General features: G+C 40.6%; 1 protein-coding gene across 2 annotated transcripts in view; it reads left to right on the top strand.

The window, feature by feature from the left end:
• Nucleotides 1-20,000, top strand: part of PKLR (pyruvate kinase L/R) — a 711,145-nt gene that overhangs the window by 328,151 nt on the left and 362,994 nt on the right. For both annotated transcript variants that reach the window (XM_044080213.1, XM_044080214.1), the window contains exons 2-4: nt 8,559-8,726; nt 9,117-9,208; nt 10,308-10,439. In XM_044080213.1, the coding sequence (XP_043936148.1) occupies nt 8,559-8,726; nt 9,117-9,208; nt 10,308-10,439 (392 nt within the window). The remainder of the gene's footprint in view (nt 1-8,558; nt 8,727-9,116; nt 9,209-10,307; nt 10,440-20,000) is intronic.

The following is a 20,000-nucleotide window of genomic DNA, read 5'->3' as shown; positions in this document are numbered from 1 at the left end:
AAAGTACCTTAACCTAGACGAAGCAGTCCAGTTCTTTAAAAGTGCCTTCCTGAACATCCTTAACTCCCATGCCCCCTTCTGAAACACCAGAATCAGAACTAAGACCTCCCCCTGGCTACAAAAACCCACCAGGGGCCTTATGAAAACCAGGGATTAAAACATGGGAACGCTGGCACAAACCTAAAAACCCCTCAGACAACTTTTCCTTGAGCTACGTAGCAAGGTCAAAAAGCAAGTAAAAGCAGAAAAAGCCCTTTTGTATCAGACGTCCCTAAACTCCTCCCAAAACAACCCCAAGCAATTCAGGTCCACAATTAATTCTATATGCACCCCCTTACCAACCACCCCTCTCTCCACCAGTAGCATTGCTGATTCCTTCAATAAACACTTCACAGAATCCGTGCTATCCCTAAAAAAAACTTCCCTACACTAATTCCCCCTTCACCCAACCCAAAACCACCCTTCCCTACCTTCTTTCTCTCCACAGTACCCACCTCCTACATAAAATGACTCCTGACAAAACTAAAACCCACAAAACTAGCAACAGACAACCTGCCTTCTGAATACCTAAAGATAGCAGCTAATGTCCTAGCTTATCCTATTTCCATGTTAATCAACCGCTCCATATCTGAATCCTATGTACCCATGCTACGAAAAATATCACTAGTCATTCCCCTCCACAAAAGTGGCCCCTCCACTGACCTCTCCAACTACCGCCCCATTGCCATCCTCTCCCCAAGATACTTGAAAAATGCATCAACTCACAGGTCTCCAAATTCCTCCTTAACAATAACCCCTCCAATACCCAGCATGGTTTCAGACCACAATAACCTCCTCTCCAATACCCAGCATGGTCAGACCACACCACAGCACTACACGTGCTCTCCTCTCCTTCACCAACACTGTCCTCCATCACAAAAACAATGGCATCCTCTCCTCTGCTGTATTTCTTGATCTATCTAAAGCCTTTGACATTGTGTCACACAATCGACTACTCTCTGTTCTATCTGACCTCTTTCTCCACACCAGTCACAAACTGGTTCCACAGCTGTCTACAAGGCCGCCAGCAATCAGTCATCTGGGACAACAATCTATCCACTCGTCTCCCTGTTGCTCTTGGGGTTCACCAAGGCTCCATCCCTGGCCCCCTACTTTTCTCCCTTATCACCAACAACCTGCACACTGCCACCAAACATGCCTCCCTCATACAGTACGCAGATTCCACCCTCCTCTGCTCAGCCCCAACTCTAACAAAACTCCAACAGATCTCCCAAGAAGCTTTCTCTTCAGTTGAAAGCTGGCTATCTAATGCCCAGCTTCTCCTCAGTCCAAATAAACCAAACTCCTCATCTTCCAATCCTCCAAATCTACCCCAAACACCCCACTTTTCACTATTCAAGCCAAGGATAATACCTCGATTTCACCAACAGTCCACTCAAAACTACTTGGCATACAGATGGACAATAATCTCAAATATGACACCCACAAATCACTAACAATAAAAAAAAAGTTCACAAAAAACTGGGTGCCTTGTATAGAAGCTGCCAATACCTCACCAAACCAGCACAAATCTCTGTTGCCAATTCCCCAACTAATCTCCACCCTACTCTACACATCACCAATACTTACAAATCTTACAGTCAGACCTATATCAACTCTAAGCCTGCTACAATAAAATTTGCCACTGGTGCCTCTTACCGCAGCCACCACTGTGTCTCCCTTAGAGACCTTGACTGGCTTGAACTCCCTCATCTCCTGCACCAAACTCAACTCGCCTTTGCTCATAAACTAGTAAACTACCCTCTCCGAATTCCATCGCTCCATACAATTCTCCAACACTACCACTCTTCCAGGTCACTACACTCCTGCAACAGAAATCTACTCCAGGTCACCAAAACCAAAAACTCAGCAGGTGAAGCACTATTTTCCTGTGCTATATCCAAGCTCTGGAACAACCTTTCCACTACCATAACTACCCTTCCTTCCTGCAGTCTTTTCAAGACTGCACTTAAATCTCACCTAAATTCTCACTGGCTTTGTCCTTGCCTAAACCTGACTAATAACCCCCCTTCAACCCTTCTCTCCTTTTCCCACATTTAGAGTATTCCCTCTATTACTATAAAATTGAATTGAAGATTGCTCACTGCTTGTTAATCCTTCCAGGATTTAGTTAATCATTTAGTCTATTATTATTATCTATTTACTGTTTAGTTAATTTCATAGGTTCATAGATTAGTACTAGGCTAACTGCCCTTGCGAGCTATTAGCCAATTATCCCTTGTGAGACTTAAACCCTGCATCTTGCGTTTGTAAGGGAAACAATTAACCATTAGGCCACCTTCCCAACCCCAATGTAGCACTGTGTTTTACTTTTCTCAATGTTAATTGGAGCTTACTACTCAATTGTATCTAATTTGCTCCTGTATTTCTCCATGTTATGATCACCTCTACTGTATTCATACCTTGATTGTTATTGTTTACCAGCTACCATGTTATTCTGTGAAGCTTTTCTCCCCGGGCCTCCGCTGAAAAAGGACCTGTGTCCAAATGTAATTAATTTTAATAAATATATATATATGTGTGTGTGTGTGTCTATATATATATATATATATATATATATATATATATATATATAATCAGAAATTCACCCCTGGCCTGGCACCTCTGTTCCTAATGCACAGAGGCAGCCTGTAAATGCTTCACCACACAAGCCCACGTCTACATATACCCCTTAGTATAATCTTTAGGTTTGTGAAACTTGTCATATGGGATGGTTGGTTAGATTTAAAAAGGCCCAATGGTTGTTATCCTAGCATACACCTGTAAACATATGAAGCTGTGTAGTTGCATCAGAGTAGTGATATGAATACTACAGTATGAGTGCTGAATCTCTGACCAGTGATGCCTATGATCATTGACTGTTTCGATGGACAGTATGCAAGTTATTCAGCTCCTGATTTCTAATGTTTCATACTGTGTCTCTACACACAGTGATATACACATCAAGTATGTACATTGAGTATGTACTGCAATATTTTGACTGTTCTAATATGTGAAGGATAAGCACATATATTACCCAGCACTTGACACAACTGAGCCATTCCGATGTGCGCTGTTAGTAAGCATTTCCATTTTCTGGGAACAGCACTTGACACAACTGAGCCATTCCGATGTGCGCTGTTAGTAAGCATTTCCATTTTCTGGGAACAGCACATCAAAGCAAAATTTTTATTTTATTTTACATTCGTTAACCGGGCTAGTCTAACTGGATATATTTCCATTTTCAGTAGAGGCCCGGGGAGAAAAGCTCCGGCAATTATACAACTTAATCATCCACAGGGATTAAAATAAAAATAAACTAAAATAAAAATAAAAATTACAAGTAAATAATGTTTAGAATTAAAAAGTATATTATTACTACTTGCTACAAGGCATAGAGTAGGAATTACTCTTTAGGCATATCAAATTAGGAACAACAGTTAGTAAGTCGAACAAGGAGTGAGCATGTAACAATCCATTTAGAGTATAAGCAGTTGAAGTAAGAGTAGTAGAAATAAGAATTAACAGGAGGTGAAATTAGAAAAAGGAGAAGAGAGGAAGAAGATTAGTCAGGATTGCTGCAGGGCAGAGCCAGTGAATTTAGGTTTTTGAGGTTTTGTTTAGAGGCAAGGAAGAAAGTAATGTTAGTTCATTTGGCAGTAGATTCCAGATTTTTCCCACTGTGGGAGTCTCCAGCCAGGTTGTTAGACTTGCATATACAGGCAAGGAGTTTGTTGGAAGAGCGCAGGGAGTTAAGATTTTTGTACTGGAGGATGAAATTGGAGAGTATACGAGTGTTGTTGGGTTGGTAGAAGATCTTGTGGGCAATGGCGAGTTGGGATACTATCAGTTGGTTTTGTAGTTCCAGCCAGCCTAGTTGCCTTAGATTCAAACAGTGGTGGGTTCTAAAGGGATTGCCAGTTGCAAATCTGGCGATTGTTATAAGAATTTGTTTGGTAAGATTATTTTTCTTTAGGTTAGTATATATGGGCGAAGCATACAGAAGAGTTGATATTAAGTGAGAGTGAGCAATTTTAGTTCTGGCTATAGGGGTGAGGAAAGGTTTGATCCTGTATAAGGAACCAATTTTTCTATTGACAGTTTTGATAGTGTTATTTATGTGGGTATCAAAAGTAAGCTGATTGTCAAGTTATTCCGAGCAGTTTGGTGGTTGTATCAGGAAGTATGATAGTGCTGTTATTGGAGGACACAGAGAAATCAATGGGTAAGGTTTTATTGGTGGGTGTAAAGAGGAGGAGCTTAGTTTTTTTTTAGCATTGAGAAGGAGGCATCTCTTAGTAAACCATGTTTCTACTATGTTAAATACATCTTGGGTTAGAGAGTGTAGTTCTGAAGGGGAGTTTGCTGAGCATACTAGGGTAGAATCATCTGCATATTGAATGCAGGTGGCTTTCTTGTGGGAGTGCTAGATGGAGGTCATTGATAAATAATGAAAAGAGCAGTGGTCCTAAAATAGAGCCTTGAGGGACTCCGAGGGTTACTGGCTGGAGGGATGATATTTTGCTTTGCCAGAGAACTGCTTGTTGCCTATTGCTCAGGTAGGATCTGAACCATTTAATAGTCAGGTGATCGAAGGCAAGGGATTCTAGAGTGCTGATGAGGAGGGCATGGTTGACCATGTCAAAAGCCTTTGAGAGGTCAATAAATAGAGCAGATGAGAGGATATTATTGCGGTTTCTGTTGATGGTATCAATAAAAGATAGTAGAGCAGTTGTGATACTATGTGATGGCCTAAAGCCATGTTGACAGTTTGCTGTTATGTTGAGATAAATGGTGTAGTACTTGTTGGTGAATGCATTTTTCCATTATTTTAGATAGAGGAGATAATAGAGCTATTGGTCTAATTAGAGTAATCATTTGAATTGCCGCCTTTATGAAGGGGAATAATATGGGAGATTTTCCAAATGTCAGGAATGGTTCATTCTTTAATGGTTCTGTTAATGAGGATGGATACAGGGTATGCAATTACCTTAGCTGCTTTTTGCAGGTATTCTGATGGTATTTGGTCGGCAGAAGGGGTACGTTTTTTGGATGATTTTACAGATGAAAGTAGTAGAGATGGGTTGCAGTTTAAAAGTTGGTAGAGAAAATGATCTGGTAGTAGAAGGGCTTGAGTTATCTGGTATTAGTTGACTAGCTAGAGATTGAATGGTCTCTATAAAGAAGGTATTGAATGAATTCGCAGTTTGAAGGGGGGTGTTAGGATCAGTGTCAAGAGGGGTAGGTGTGTGAGAGCAGAGGGGTAGGTGTGTGAGAGCATCCAGGGGAAAGGAGTTTGTTTATACTGGACCAAAACTTTTGGGGATTATTTTGATGAGTTTGCTGTAACTTACAGTAATAGTTCTTTTTGTCCATAAGAATTGCCTTTTTAGTGCAATTTCTCAGTTCCCTGAAGTAATGTTGATCAGAGATATTTTTGTTAGCCCTCCACTTAGCCCAGGATTTGTTTCTTAGTAGAATTTTTTGTCTAGTTTCTTTAGAGAGCCAGGGGGCTGGTTTGGATTTCATATGGATAGACCGTATAGGTGCATGTTTGTCCAGGATGGATAAAAACGCAGAGTTTAGATATTTTATAGCTTCATCAAGTGGTAGAGTTTTTAAGGGGTTCCAGTTACAGGCACTGAGTTCATTTTGGAATGATTCTTCGTTGAAGTGTTTATTGGAACGTGCAGTCCTAAAAGTAGAGGGTTTAGGCCGATCTTGTTTTTGTTTAATAATGTAGGTTAAAGCATGATCACTTAAATCATCTGGGAGACTGCCTACCTTATAGGCATATTCATGTTTGTTTAAGTATCCAGTCTAAGGTACTCTCTTTATTGTTTGGTTTGATTCTGGTTGTGGAGGTGATTGAGTGAAGCCGTGGAGGTTAATGTGAGAGGTGGGGTTATCTGTATTAACACTTTTCCAGTCAGTCCCCAAAATAAAAATGTCAGTTTAACTCCCCAATCTGTCCTTTTGTCCATTTATATTTGCCCCACTCAGAATGCTCTTGGCATGAAGGGGGCACAGGCTGCCATGCTATGTGGTCTTTATGTTCTGGCCTACTTTGTTTCATTGTTAAGGCCATGTTTGGCATGCAGGGAGCACATGCTGACAAATAATATACATTCTGCATTTATTTGTCTTATCTGAATTGATATTAAAATGTGATGTTTAAATCTGAAGTAACAGAGCAGCAATTAAGGCAGCAAGGATGTTTGAAGGTGTGTATCAGCTTCTACACTATTTTTCTTCCTGGCAAGTAGCCAGATATTTCAGATTAGTACACCAACCTCCTGTGTTGCAGCCTCATCCCAGTATAATTGTCCTTTTCACTGACATATGTTAAATATTTATTTAAGGCTGATTCACACACTTTTCTCTCTTTCTGTACCCAAAGACTAGTTATTTGGCCTTATACTTGCCTATAGGTTTATAAACATCTGCGTACCATAGGATGTAAGAGTTAAGCCAGACCCTTGCCTCTGATCTCTTTGACAATTCCAGGTTTATCAGTCTTTAGATATCACGGAACTCCTGCCTAATTATGTAACCTTTTTCGCATATTGTACAAAGGATCAAATTCAAGTCCACAGAAGAAAGCAAACTAGCAGCTTATAACACTAATCTTGTGACCTAATTTGCCATACAGGTTACCTAGAGACATGGTAACCTTTACCCAACCCATTATTAATGACGACCTGGTTGTTATAACTTATACTGCCTTACTGTGAATACTAGGAGAGAGTCTGAACACAGTACATTGCATTAAGCTCTGAATAACATAGTCTTTTGTATTGGTGTCTATGCAAGTGTGTGTCTTTCGGCTTTTCCCGGTTAGGGGTCGCCACAGCGGAACTCTGGTCCGCTAATGATTGGCAGTAGACTTGTACGTGCTGGCTTGCCAGGCCTAACGTGTCTATACAAGTATATAGTCTAATATTGTAGGAGATAGCTGGAACGAGATATATTTGTGTAGGATACCACAGGGTTTGTGTAACCCACTGTATTTACTGTAAGAATATCAGAACATGGCATGTTTAGGATGGGTACCAGACGAGTCTGTGTTTAACTATAGTGTTTAGAACAAGTCAGAACTTGCCATACACGAGTTAGGCAACAAATAATATAGCAATAACCCATACCTGGGTGTGGGTATAGCTGGATTTACCCACAGTTGGTGTGGTTTGTTCATGAGGGCGAAGCCCGAGTGGCCAAACAAAGCCAACCATGGGTAAATCCAGCATTGCCCACACCCAGGTGTGGGTTATTGCTATTATACAATGACATTATTTAAGAAAAAAAATTACTTTTCTTAAATAATTTCATTGTATAATGCCTCCTTGCTGCCCTTCCACAGCTGTTTGGTATTCTGCGGCAGTTCTTATGTACTGCGCATGCATATGCCTTCGCCATACATCATAGCTGTGGGCAAAAGCAACGGAGAAAGCAAGATCTCCATTGCTTTTTACAAACTGTCTCGCTATGTTAAATGGGTTTAACATAGCGAGACAGCTTTAAAAAAAGCAACTGAGAATTTCCATTGCTTTTTTTAAAGCTGTCTCGCTATGTTAAACTCATTTAACATAGCGAGACAATTTTGAAAAAAGCAAAGGAGAAAGCAAGATCTCCGTTGCTTTTTACAAACTGTCTCGCTATGTTAAATGGGTTTTACATAGCGAGACAGCTTTAAAAAAGCAACGGAGCTCCGTTGCTTATTTTAAAGCTGTCTCGCTATGTTAAACCCATTTAACATAGCGAGACAGTTTTGAAAAAAGCAACGGAGAAAGCAAGATCTCGCTATGTTAAATGGGTTTAACATAGTGAGACAGCTTTAAAAAAAAAAAAGGCAACGGAGAATCTCCATTGCTTTTTTTAAATCTCTCGCTATGTTAAACTCGTTTAACATAGCGAGACAGTGTTGCTGTAAGAGTCATAGTAATGGAAAAAGTCTGGGCGACAAAACCTTTTTCCATTACTATAACTCGGATTTACAATCAGCGTGCACGTTTTTGAATATTAATGGGGGATTGTTGTATAATATGCATTTTAAACTGTTTACTATAAGAAAACCAGAACATGGTACATGTGAGTTCAGCACCTGTTAATGTTTTACTACAACAGGTATGACTTAATATGTGTCTTATCCTACTTTGTTTACTATAAATCAGAACATGGCATATTAGACAGGCACTGCATATCCCATATTCAGTCCTTCTGATCTTCTGCAGTGTGATTATAACAGACAATGCTTTGAGTTAAGCATTGGATAACATTCATCTTTGTGTGATGGAGTGTCATGCATGTAGAAATAAAACACACCTCTCTGGGGGCTGAAAGGTATGTCCATGTGAGATAAAAATGCATGTTTGTTTAATATCCTGTAATGCTAGTATTTGATGAGGCACATGTTCACTGCGGTACAGTGGACATGATGCCTTTTTTAAGAGACAGTAATATCACAGCACATTTGAACTGGATTCTGGATAATCTTTGCTTAATCTCATTGTATTTACTAGGAATCAATCATAACATGGCACACGTAAGTCAGGTGGCAGGAAGTTCCTTCTTTCAGAAGGATCAGCTGAAAGCCGCAGTGGCTGACACCTTTCTGGAGCACCTCAGCCAACTTGATATAGACTCAGAACCCATCAGTGCTCGTAACACAAGTATCATCTGCACCATTGGTATGTATGAACTCCTTTCTGTTACCTGTAAAACTGTGTCCTAACTTCATGTTATCATTTTCATTAAATTACATGCTCGATTTTGTTTGTGTCTCATACCTTTATTAAACAATAAATTGAGCTAAGATGTCCATTATGCTACTGGCCTAGTAGTTATGTCTGGTATAAATGTGCAGTCTGCAATAATAGGTACAGAGAAATATAGAAATGAGAGCGTCATTAGCATGCATAGTTATATACTAAGTTTGTGCATACAAAACAGCAAAGCTGTTTCTAAACGAATGGTAGCTGATAATAGTTTCTTGAAAGAAAGAGTTCATTCACAAGAAGTATTCATTGTGCTTTTCAGTTTTTCATTGGTAAACTTTTATTGTGCCTTTCTTTCTGCAGGTCCAGCATCCCGTTCAGTTGAAAAACTGAGAGAGATGATAAAAGCTGGCATGAACATTGCACGTCTGAATTTTTCCCACGGATCCCATGAGGTAGGAAAGAATCAATCCATGCCAGGTTGAAGCAGTTTTTATAACTTGACTTTGCATGCAATGTTTCTGTAGTACTTCCTCAGGAATCTGCCTGTCAGATTTTTCTTTTTTAATGTAGAGTTTGTCTGGAATAAAGGATTGCTACAGAGCACCCCATACCTAGCTGTACTTACGAGTACAAGGAATTTTGTCATGTAGAGTACAAGCCAGCTTGAGGACACCTGCTGTTATTACTCTGCAGTAACAAATTATTGCTCTCTTCCTTACTGGAGATTGGGACTAGATCAGTATTCTGTTCTTTTTTTCATGGCTCCTCTGCAGGTTTGCTTTGAATGTCTACTAATATGAATACTGGAGTTGTACCTTTGCAGCTGTGAATATAATGCAATTTGTTAACTATCCAGAGGTGCAGTCAGTTAGTGCATGGTACATGTAAAGCAGTGCATTCTGATTTTTCACTTTGAGATGCTGTAGTTGCAGTTGTAGCTACAGATTCGTAAGCTGTCACTGATGGATGACTTGTACCTGTTTACTAACTTTAAAATGCTTTCACATGTATATTTCCTTCTGCATTTGACAAAAGGTTTCAGTATGTCTGGCTAATTCAGCAACTCAGCAGAAAAGAAAACGCTATGTCCACCACATGTATGAAGTTACTCTAACATTTTACTGCACTTCAAGCACCTGAGAGCATTCCACTTAAAAAAAAAAAAATATAAAGTTTCTGCAGACCTTTCAGCTGCCCCATTGACTTGCAGCTGCCTGCTTCTGTCTAACTGAATATTCAGTGTTACTGGTCAGCATTGTCTACCGCTTCTCATTTGGTCAGCATTGTCTACCGCTTCTCATTTTAGCTATTTCCATCCAGTCTCCTCTCCCTGTATGTTTGCTCTGCAGTATGTTATAAAACATATTTTGTAAGTTTTAGATCAGAAACTCCTTGTAAACGTGTGTGGAAGCCTGGTTTGTGTATATAAAATGCCGATCGTTATGAACTGCCTTACTGACAGTGCTCCCCCAACAGTTATTTAATTTGCCATGTAGTACTGGTAATCATGTCTAGTTTTACATCATTTCTTTTTTTCTCTTTCATGGACAGTATCATGCAGGTTCTATACAAAACATTCGAGAAGCTGAAGGAAGCTTTGCCTCCAGTCCAACAGATTTCAGGCCCATTGCTATTGCTCTTGACACCAAGGGTCCTGAGATTCGCACCGGACTTGTTAAAGGGGTAAGTGTGCATTGTTTTCACCAGAAAATATGTGGTAGTTTCATAAAGAACAGAAAACACTGCATGCATGATTTACTCAGACTGCTGAAAAACTTTTTGTGGACTTGGATTTGAATTTTGTCGTTTTTTTTTTTTTTAACATAGGCAGGGTAACTAATCTAGAAATTCAAATCTGCAAATTGAAATTAAACTGGTAACCATTATATTTTATAGGTTAATACTAGGCTATTGATCTGGAAGAACATTAAAAGTTTAGAATCCAAATCATGAATACGCATAGACATCGGTAATTAATATCCAGTTACAACCCAATTCATTGAGGGCTTGAAAGGCAGACCCAAGCTATGTTTAATGCCTGACTTTGACCCTGTTTCAATGAGGGTTGAGGAGTCAGACCCCACATGGATTTACAATTGCCTGTTTATTCAGCCAGATTATTCTCAAAGAAGGTCAGGGAGCTATTTTCTTTTGCATCCAAGGAAAATCTATTCTATGAAAGAGGGCTTCTCTGGGGGAGTTATCTGTCTCATCAGTAGGTCCTAGTTATGTTTTGGAGGAAATTTAGATCTCTTGAGTTGGTGTTCAGAGTGTTTGTTTTATGGTTGTGCAGGAAATAACTTAAGACTAGATTTGTTCAGGCTCTGTGGGTCAGACAGAGGTTTCCTCTCAAATTTGTATGAAACAAAATGAGAACACACTTTTAGGTGATCAGTGTAGCTCAAGTGACACATACCCTTGATTGTCTTGGTGATGAAATGCTGTAGTCCCCCAAGCTGAGTCTTGCCAAAGGGGACTTTATACTCTATTATGGGCTTAATGAGGGAGTATTAGAGATGGACAATAACTTCCTTGGTTCATGAAGATATATTCCTGGCTATCAGTCTAGCCAGAAAAAAAAGTATACGTGACTGACAGTGGACACATGGTGATCAAAGGGTATTTCATTATCAATGGAAGTCCCAGGTCCCATATTAGTGAGTTAGCTTTCAAGGAGGGTGTCTCCTATGTGGTAGGTAAACTGGTGTCCTTGTTTACTGAAAGACATGATGCTTCATTTCTTGGCACTTAGTTTAGTTTAAGGCCATGGTCCAGGTTCCATGTGTTGTGTATGTAAAGCTCTCCTAGAGACTCTGGAAATCAGATGAGGAGTTTAGGACTACTCTGAGTTTGTCATCATCCGAAAACTTATCCAGCTGCAATCCCTTGGTGTCAGCCTTGATATCAGAGAAATAAATACCAAAGAGAAGTGGTTATAGGACCAATCCTTGAACACTGCAAATAACTACTCCTTTTTGATGAAAGTGTGAACAAAACAATAATAGACTGTCTACTGATGTTCTTCATTCCACATTGCTGCAGTCCTAACCATTGGGTAGTCCGCTGTCCAGTCGGCCCGAATACCAAAGTATATGGCTGACGTCGGTCAGGGCGCATTAGACTGACGTCAGTACGTCAGGGTACTAATGCGCATGACCGACGTCATATCCTCAGTCTTTTTTGCCGCATGGTCCGATGCAGAAGCAATTTTGCGAGTGCAGGTTGGCGTTCTGAAAGTTTCTGAAGCCAGAGTTTCAGACCGAATCAAAGTTGGCTAAGTACCCCGTTGGGGAATATTTTCGATTTTTCTTGCCTCAGTATTTAACCGGATGTCAGAAAAAGTGAATAACTGTATTTCTTGTGGGAAACAGATACCTCATAGGGATTACCATACTTTGTGTATACCTTGTTTAGGGCCTGAGCACGGCGTTGTTGGATGCCGCTCTTGTGCTAGATTTAACAAACGCACTATTAAGAGAAGGTTAGACTGTGCCAGGTTAGTGTTTGGGAAGCGTTGTAATTATAAAATGCCGTCGGAAGCTCCGGCCCGGCTTCGACTAAAAAGCGCAAGGACAAAACAGCAAAGCCTAGAGTGGAAGAACCGACAGTCCCAGGCGTCGGTTCTTTAGAAACTCAGTGGAGCCGGAGGTTTTGCCAGGTGTTTCTTTGGAGTCTCAGGAGAGACTTTACTGTTACAGGATGTATCCTCTCAGGAAGTAGGCCAGGCTGAGGGGCTTCTCAGGTGGCTGTTCTTCCCTCTCTTCCTAAGGTGGTCAGAGCCTCCCTTCTGTTTCCAAGGCTTCTTTGAGGGCAGGCCGAGTTTTGCTTCAGTGGGGGTTTCTCCTAGTGCTTCAGGGTCTTTGCCTAAGAAACATATGCTTAAAATGGCAGAGGATTTGATTACTATGATAAGGGGTTCTATGCCCCTCCTGATAAGAGGCCTAGGGTGGAACCTGAGTTTGAGAGTTTTGAGCAATGCTCGGAGGCTTCTGAGTCTTGGCTGAAGACTTGCAGGAGTTCCCTCCTTATTCTGATTCTGATGTGGATGATTCTACTCCTTCAGCTTCCTCCTGAGGATTTTTCATTTTCAGAGACTCTGCATTCCATGAGGGAGCATTTTAAATGGGAAGGTCAAGATTTCTCTGATTCCAGGAAAAGGCTTAGGAATTCTTGTTTTACCCCAGCATAGGCCTTTAGCTATACCTCCTGTTTTGAATGTGGTGGAAGATGTTTTGCAGAAGCTTCCCTGAATCCAGATTCTTTGCCTCCTGCCCCAGTTAAACCGGATAGGTATTATAGGGTGCCTGAAGCTCATAAGTATCTTTTAAGAGTCCTAGGGCAGACCCGGAAACTGTCTCTCAGGGGCCTAAAGGTGTGAAGGCCTCAGTTGTTAAAAATCCTGTCCCTCCTGATAAAGAGGCAAGGGCTTTGGATAGATGGGGAAAGAAAGTGTATACTTCTTCCACTTTAGCCATGAGGGCGTTGAATTGTCAGTTTCACATGTTAAAATATCAGAATTATCTTCTTTCACAGTTGAAATCTAAGGTGGATGCTCTGGCGGAAGGTATTGAGTGTAAAGAGTTGCAGGATTTAGTTCATGTGTCTGAACAGGTGGGTAAACATTCCTTGCAATGTGGTTTTGATGCTGTGCAGGCCTCCTCCAGGGTGGCTGCCACTGGTTCTGTTCTTCGTAGGCATGCCTGGTTGAGAGATCAGAATTTAGCTGAGCATGTTAAGACACGGATTTTGGATGCTCCCTTGCAGTCTGATGTGTTGTTTGGTTTGCCTGTAGAAGCAGTTTTGAAGAAAATGGAGGACAAGGCTAAGTCTATGCAAACTGTTAAGGATTTTTTGCAGGTGCAGCCTCCGAAGTTTAGTAGAAATTGGCCTGCTAAGGGATGGACTTATCCTGCTTATGATTCCCAGTCTAGGGGTAGGTCTAGACGTGGTAGGGGCAGAGCTCAGGGTTCTTTTAGGCCTAGGACAGGGAGTTCCCCTGCTCAGACTTCTGGTGAGGGCAGGGGTCAGTCCTTTCGTAAGCAGACCCAATGACCTGCCTTTTCAGCTGCCAGTTCATTCTCGCCTGGCAGCACCGTTGGGAGGAAGACTGTCTCTTTTCAAAGAAAATTGGGTTTTAATTACCCAAGACAGATGGGTTCTGGATATCATTCACCACGGTTACAGGTTTTATTTCCATACCTTGCCTCCTTTCAAAGGCATGCCAGACATTCCTCCTCTACAAAGACAAGAGGCTCACAAGCAAATTTCTCAGTTACTCCAAATAGGGGCCATTCAGCGGTTCCTGTGCCAGAAAGGGGCCTAGGATTTTATTCTCGCCTGTTCCTAGTACCAAGAAGGGAACACGTGGAGACCAATTTTGGATTTATCTATCCTCAACACTTATCTGGACATTCCCAAGTTCAAAATGTTGACGTTACAACAGCTTTTACCTCTGCTGGGCAAAGATCACTGGATGGTAACTTTAGATCTCAAGGAAGCTTACCTTCATGTGCCTATAAGACTAAGTTGCAGAAAGTATCTGCGTTTTCGAGCTGGAAATTCACATTATCAGTTGTCTGCATTGCCCTTTGGCTTATCTACTGCCCAGAGTATTCACAAAGGTTCTGGCTCCAGTGATAGCTTACTTCAGGCTAAAAGGAATTCAAATCTATCCTTACTTGGACGATTGCCTGATTCTGGCTCAAGAAAGGGAAGACCTTCTACAGCATTTGGAATATGTCATAGCAGTGCTAAGATGCCTAGGGTATTCTGTGAGCGAAATAAAGTCCAGTCTAGTACCCTCTCAAGACATGTGCTTTCTGGGTGTGAGACTGAATACAGCAGCCCAGATGGCCTTTTTAACCCCGGACAAACAAAAGAATCTTTCCAGTTACTTCCATCAACTATCTCTTCAGTCCGGGCTGACTGCAAGGACAGTCCTTCAAGCCTTAGGGTTCATGGCATCTTGTATTCTGGTGCTTCCCAATGCCAAACTGCATATGAGGAAGCTACAATGGTATCTCAAAATGTATGGACACAGCACTGCCAGGATTTGGACACTGTCATTCAAATAATTCCTTGCATTCAAAAGGAATTTTTGTGGTGGGCTCAGGAATGTCACCTAAACAAGGGACTCTCTGTGACCCGGCCAGAGGAGAGTCAAATTCTAACGACAGATGCCTCAGACATTGCTTGGGGAGCTCATCTAAATGGAAAGTGGATACAAGACAAGTGGCCTGCCAGACTACAGCATCTACATATCAACATGAAGGAGATGTTAGCAGTCCAGTTTGCATTAATGGCTTTCAAGGAGTTACTTCTTCCAGGGCAGGTGTTGATTCTAACAGACAACACAACTGTCATGTGGTACATCAACAAACAAGGGGAACACATTCTTACCCATTGTGCAGGCAAGCAATGATTTTATGGGAGACTGCGCTCAGCTTGCAACTAACTCTTCAGGCAAGGTTTCTGCCGGGAGCACAGAACTCCTTAGCAGATGTGTTAAGCAGACAAATCATGGATCCCCACGAGTGGAAACTGGATCTTCATGTATTTCAAAAGTTGACAGTGTCCTGGGGAACTCCAGACATAGATCTGTTCGCTTCTCCACTAAACCACCAGCTGCCAAAGTTTTGCACAAAGAGGTTTCATCACACAGCTTGGAAAGTGGATGCTCTTTCTTTCAGTTGGAAAAATCTTCATGTGTATGCGTTTCCACCTCTGCCTCTTCTTCCAAAGGTGCTTCTAAAGGTCAGACAAGACAAGCCAAGGATGATTTTAATAGCTCCAGATTGGCCTCGGCAGCACTGGTACCCATTACTGAGGAGTCTGGTAAAGAAGCCTCCATGGCCTTTACCCTTGATTCCACATCTGTTGTCTCAGAAGGACGGTCGTCTGCTCAATGTCAAGCTTCACTCTCTTCATCTAACAGCCTGGCATATTCTGTTTTGAAAGACAGCAGGTCTCAACTTCCTCAACAAGTTTTAAATGTGATTATGGAAGCCAGAAGACCTAGTACAAGGAAAGTGTACGAGAAAAATGGAAGAGATTTTTATTTTGGACTGCAGCAAAGAATTTGGAGATTTGAGCCTAATTTGAGTGTGGCTCTTCAATATCTTACTGAGTTATTGGACAAAGGTTTGTCTTTCTCTTCCATTAAGATTCATGCTGCAGCAATTTCAGCTCACTATGATTGTGACCCACCATTGTTTTCACATCCTTTGTTCAAGCAATTTCTTAGAGGGGCAAAGAATATAAGACCCCACGTAGAGCTCCTACTCCTGCTTGGGATCTCAATTTTGTGTTGGAGAAACTTACTCTACAACCTTTTGAGCCTGCAGCTACTGCTGAACTGAAATACTTGTCATGGAAGACTGCTTTTTGTTGGCCATTACTTCTGCAAGAAGGGTTTCTGAGTTACAGGCCCTTATGGCGGTTGAGCCTTTTGATTTTTCATAAGGATAGGGTATCATTACGTACTAATCCTTCCTTTATGCCTAAAGTGGTTTCTAGCGTGGCTTTAAACCAAACTATTCATTTGCCTACGTTTTATGCAGATCCCCAAAATAAAGGGGAAAAGATTTTGCACACTTTAGATGTACACAGGCAATTGCGTTATTATTTGAGCAGGACTAAGGATTTTAGGCAGTCTCAGCAGTTGTTTGTTTCTTTTGCTTTGAGTTCTCAGGGCAAGCCTGTGTCAAAACAAACTATTTCTAGGTGGATTGGGTTTTGCATTGCATTTTGTTATTCCCATCATGGCAAGGAGATTCCAGCTGGGATTAGGCCTCATTCCACTAGGGCTACTGCCACTTCAACAGCATTTCTAAGGGGGGTGGCAACTAAGGATATTTTGGAGGCAGCTACTTGGAGTTCAGTGCATACTTTCTCTAAGCATTACCACCTTCCTCTCTACTCTAAATCTAGGGCTGGTTTTGCCACAGCTATTTTGCAAGGCATGTTGACAGCTCCTGCTTCCTTATGATTTGCCAGCCTCCCTTACCTCTGCTTTGGGATTCTACCCAATGGTTAGGACTGCAGCAATGTGGAATGAAGAACATAGTACAGTTTTGTACCTACCATAAATGTAGATGTTCGAGGATCCACATTGCTGCAGTCAATTACCCTCCCTCCTTCCCCTCTGTGTTTAGGGGTGGTTGTGTAGGTGAGGTTATATTCTGCTAATTTTGTATATTTTGTGTATATATATATATATATATATATATATATATATATATATATATATATATATTTTGGTGCAGGTATGTTTGGAGTTTTTGGTTTTTGGCCTTATCTTTTCAGGGTCTTCTGACATCTGGGGCAAGAAAAGACTGAGGATATGACGTCGGTCATGCGCATTAGTACCCTGACGTACTGACGTCAGTCTAATGCGCCCTGACCGACGTCAGCCATATACTTTGGTATTCGGGCCGACTGGACAGCGGACTACCCAATGGTTAGGACTGCAGCAATGTGGATCCTTGAACATCTACATTTATGGTAGGTACAAAACTGTACTTTTGTAAACCATTTTGTTATCCAATGGGTAACATAGGGGTTTATATTTAATATGATTAACTTAATAATGCCTGAGTAGAACTGTATCAAAGGCTGTTGCCAGATCCATGTAAACAGTGTGTACTGATTTGCCTGTGTCTGTTGGATCAGTAACCTGTTTAAAAAGTCCACAGAGTTCAGGAGGCAAGACCTGCCTTTAACAAACCCAAATTGTCTTGAGTGGAGTGCTTGTAGACTGTCTATATCCTTGTTAATATATTCCATAGTGATGTATTCCATTGCTTGACAGGTAAAGCAGGTGAGGATTATAGATGTATAGTTCCCAGCGTCAGTATTGGATCCCCACTCCCTTTTAGAGAGGGATGACTATAGCAGTTCTCCATACTTCTGGCATGCATTAAGTGGAGAGGCTGAGATTAAATGGGCTTAACAGTGAGAGTATGAGACACTGTCTGGTATTTACAAGGAGGCAACCTGACAAATTGTGTCTGGCGCAACGGGTATCCCACCCATCTTTGTTGCAGAAGGCTGTGGGTTCTATTCCCACACCAGGTTGATAGTATGCTGTCACTACAGTGCAGCACTCCTGCATGTGGTGCCCTTCAGCTGAGATGTTAAACTGAGATTCTATCTTCTCGAGTTGGTGCTAGCTCAGGTTGATGAAGATTCCCATGGCATCTATCAAAAAAGAGTAGGGAAATTTTCCTGAAGCCTGGGCCAAATTTCCCTTAGCAGTGTAAATATCACCTCAGGTCATCCCTAAAAAGAAACCTGTAGTCTACTGGGGTCTAACCTGGTCAACAAAGGATAAATAAAATGATCAGGACCCATGGAGCTAGTGATTTGTGCTTGGACAGAGCACTCAGGAGTTGGTCAGATGTGATCAGAGGCTATGTTATGAGCATGTTAATTTGTTACGGAAAGTTGGGGGAGATGGAGGAGTAAAGTTTCATCTAAACCTGTCAGCCAGTATATCTTGGCTATTTCCTCGGGTAAAAGGTATATGATGTTATGTATTACCCCTGTACACTGCTGGATATTAGCTGTAACATTTCTGACATAGTTGAAGACAGCTTCGGGGTTTTTCCTTAGTGTGGGTGGTAATTCTCAGTTCATACTTCCCTTTGAAAGATTTGATTTTGCTTCTCCGTTCTTTATCGATCTGTATTGAGTTCTCTTCTACATGATTGGGTATTGCTTTTAAACATGAGAGTTATGTTTTTTTCACTTATCGTATAGTTTGTTTATAGTAAGGTTCCACCATTGGGATTTATTCCTGAACTTGGCACTGTATTTGTATCTTAGTGGTCTGATAACTCAGTGCATGCTTTGAGGGTATAGAAATTATCTGTGACTGTGGCAGGATGTGTGATGGGCTTATTGAGATGGAGGGAAAATAAATTTCACAGGGTCACCAGTTAGCTGAAGGAGGTTTGCCTTGAGTAGTCTCTAAAGACAGAAGGGTTTTGTGGCAGATCTTGTTTTACCCTAATAGTCAATATTACTAAACAGTGGTCAGATTTGTGCAATGATGTGATAACTGAATGTGTTGAGGATGGGGTCTTATGATGAGAACCAAAGCCAGATTCAGTATTTTAAAAGCCAGATTCAGTATTTTAGTACCCGTAGTTGGGGCTATCTCTGTGTGTGTGTGTGTGTGTGTGTGTGTGTGTGTATACATGTATATGTGTGTGTGATATATATGTATATATATATGTATGTGTATGTGTGTGTGTGTGTATATATATATATATATATATATATATATATATATATATATATATATATATATATATATATATATATATATATATATATATATATATATGTGTATATATGTGTATGTACTTGCTTACTATATTCATGATGGTGTAGGTTTTCTAGTTAACAGATGTATAAAGTCACTGAATTGAACAGTGTTAAGTTCAAAAGGAAGGAATGCCAGTTTATTTAGGTATGCATCATGGGCCATTGGTGAAATGGGGTGGGGTAGTTTGCTATGATTTGGTGTGGAGTTTTATTTATTGTGACAGATATGGAGCAGCACAACATTATTTCCTTGCTTTAAAAGTCTGGAGTTGAATTGACTTGTTAGGAAAATAGACCCTCTCAGTAGCTCATGGCAGATCTGGAAAATTGCCTTCTCCCTACTCTTCTCTTCTCTTTTATATCTATTTAAATATATATATATATATATATATATATATATATATATATATATATATATATATATATATATATATATATAAAATCATTTATTTTATTTTACATTTGGTTATAGGGACTGGACACAGATCCATTTTCAGCGGAGGCACAGAGAGAAAAGTTCCATATTACATAGTTTATTATAAATGTAAAGAATTAAAAACAAATTAAAACAAATTAAACTCAGCGGAAGATAGGAGGTATTACAACATCAAAAACGAAGAATATGAGGCAGTACAGAGTGACCGTAGACAGCTCCAGGTAATACATAACACCCAGGTAGAGACACACAGCTCATAGTTACGTGTGCTTTCTAGTAAAATAACGGTCATAGATATCTATCTATATAAATATGACACCCTTAACAATAGATTGAGTGAGATTATCCTAGCTTTTAGACATAGTATTGTGTCAGATGGTGAAGGAATGTTAAATAATTAAGTAAAAGGAGAGGAATGATTACCTAGTCATGCCTGTATGAGTAGAAATTAGGAAAATAAGTTGTTAATGAGACATGAA

This window comes from Protopterus annectens, chromosome 8.part0 (assembly GCF_019279795.1).
Source record: "Protopterus annectens isolate FY-2018-M chromosome 8.part0, PAN1.0, whole genome shotgun sequence".
Classification (NCBI taxonomy): domain Eukaryota; kingdom Metazoa; phylum Chordata; order Ceratodontiformes; family Protopteridae; genus Protopterus; species Protopterus annectens.
This window is presented reverse-complemented; position numbering and strand designations above follow the sequence as displayed.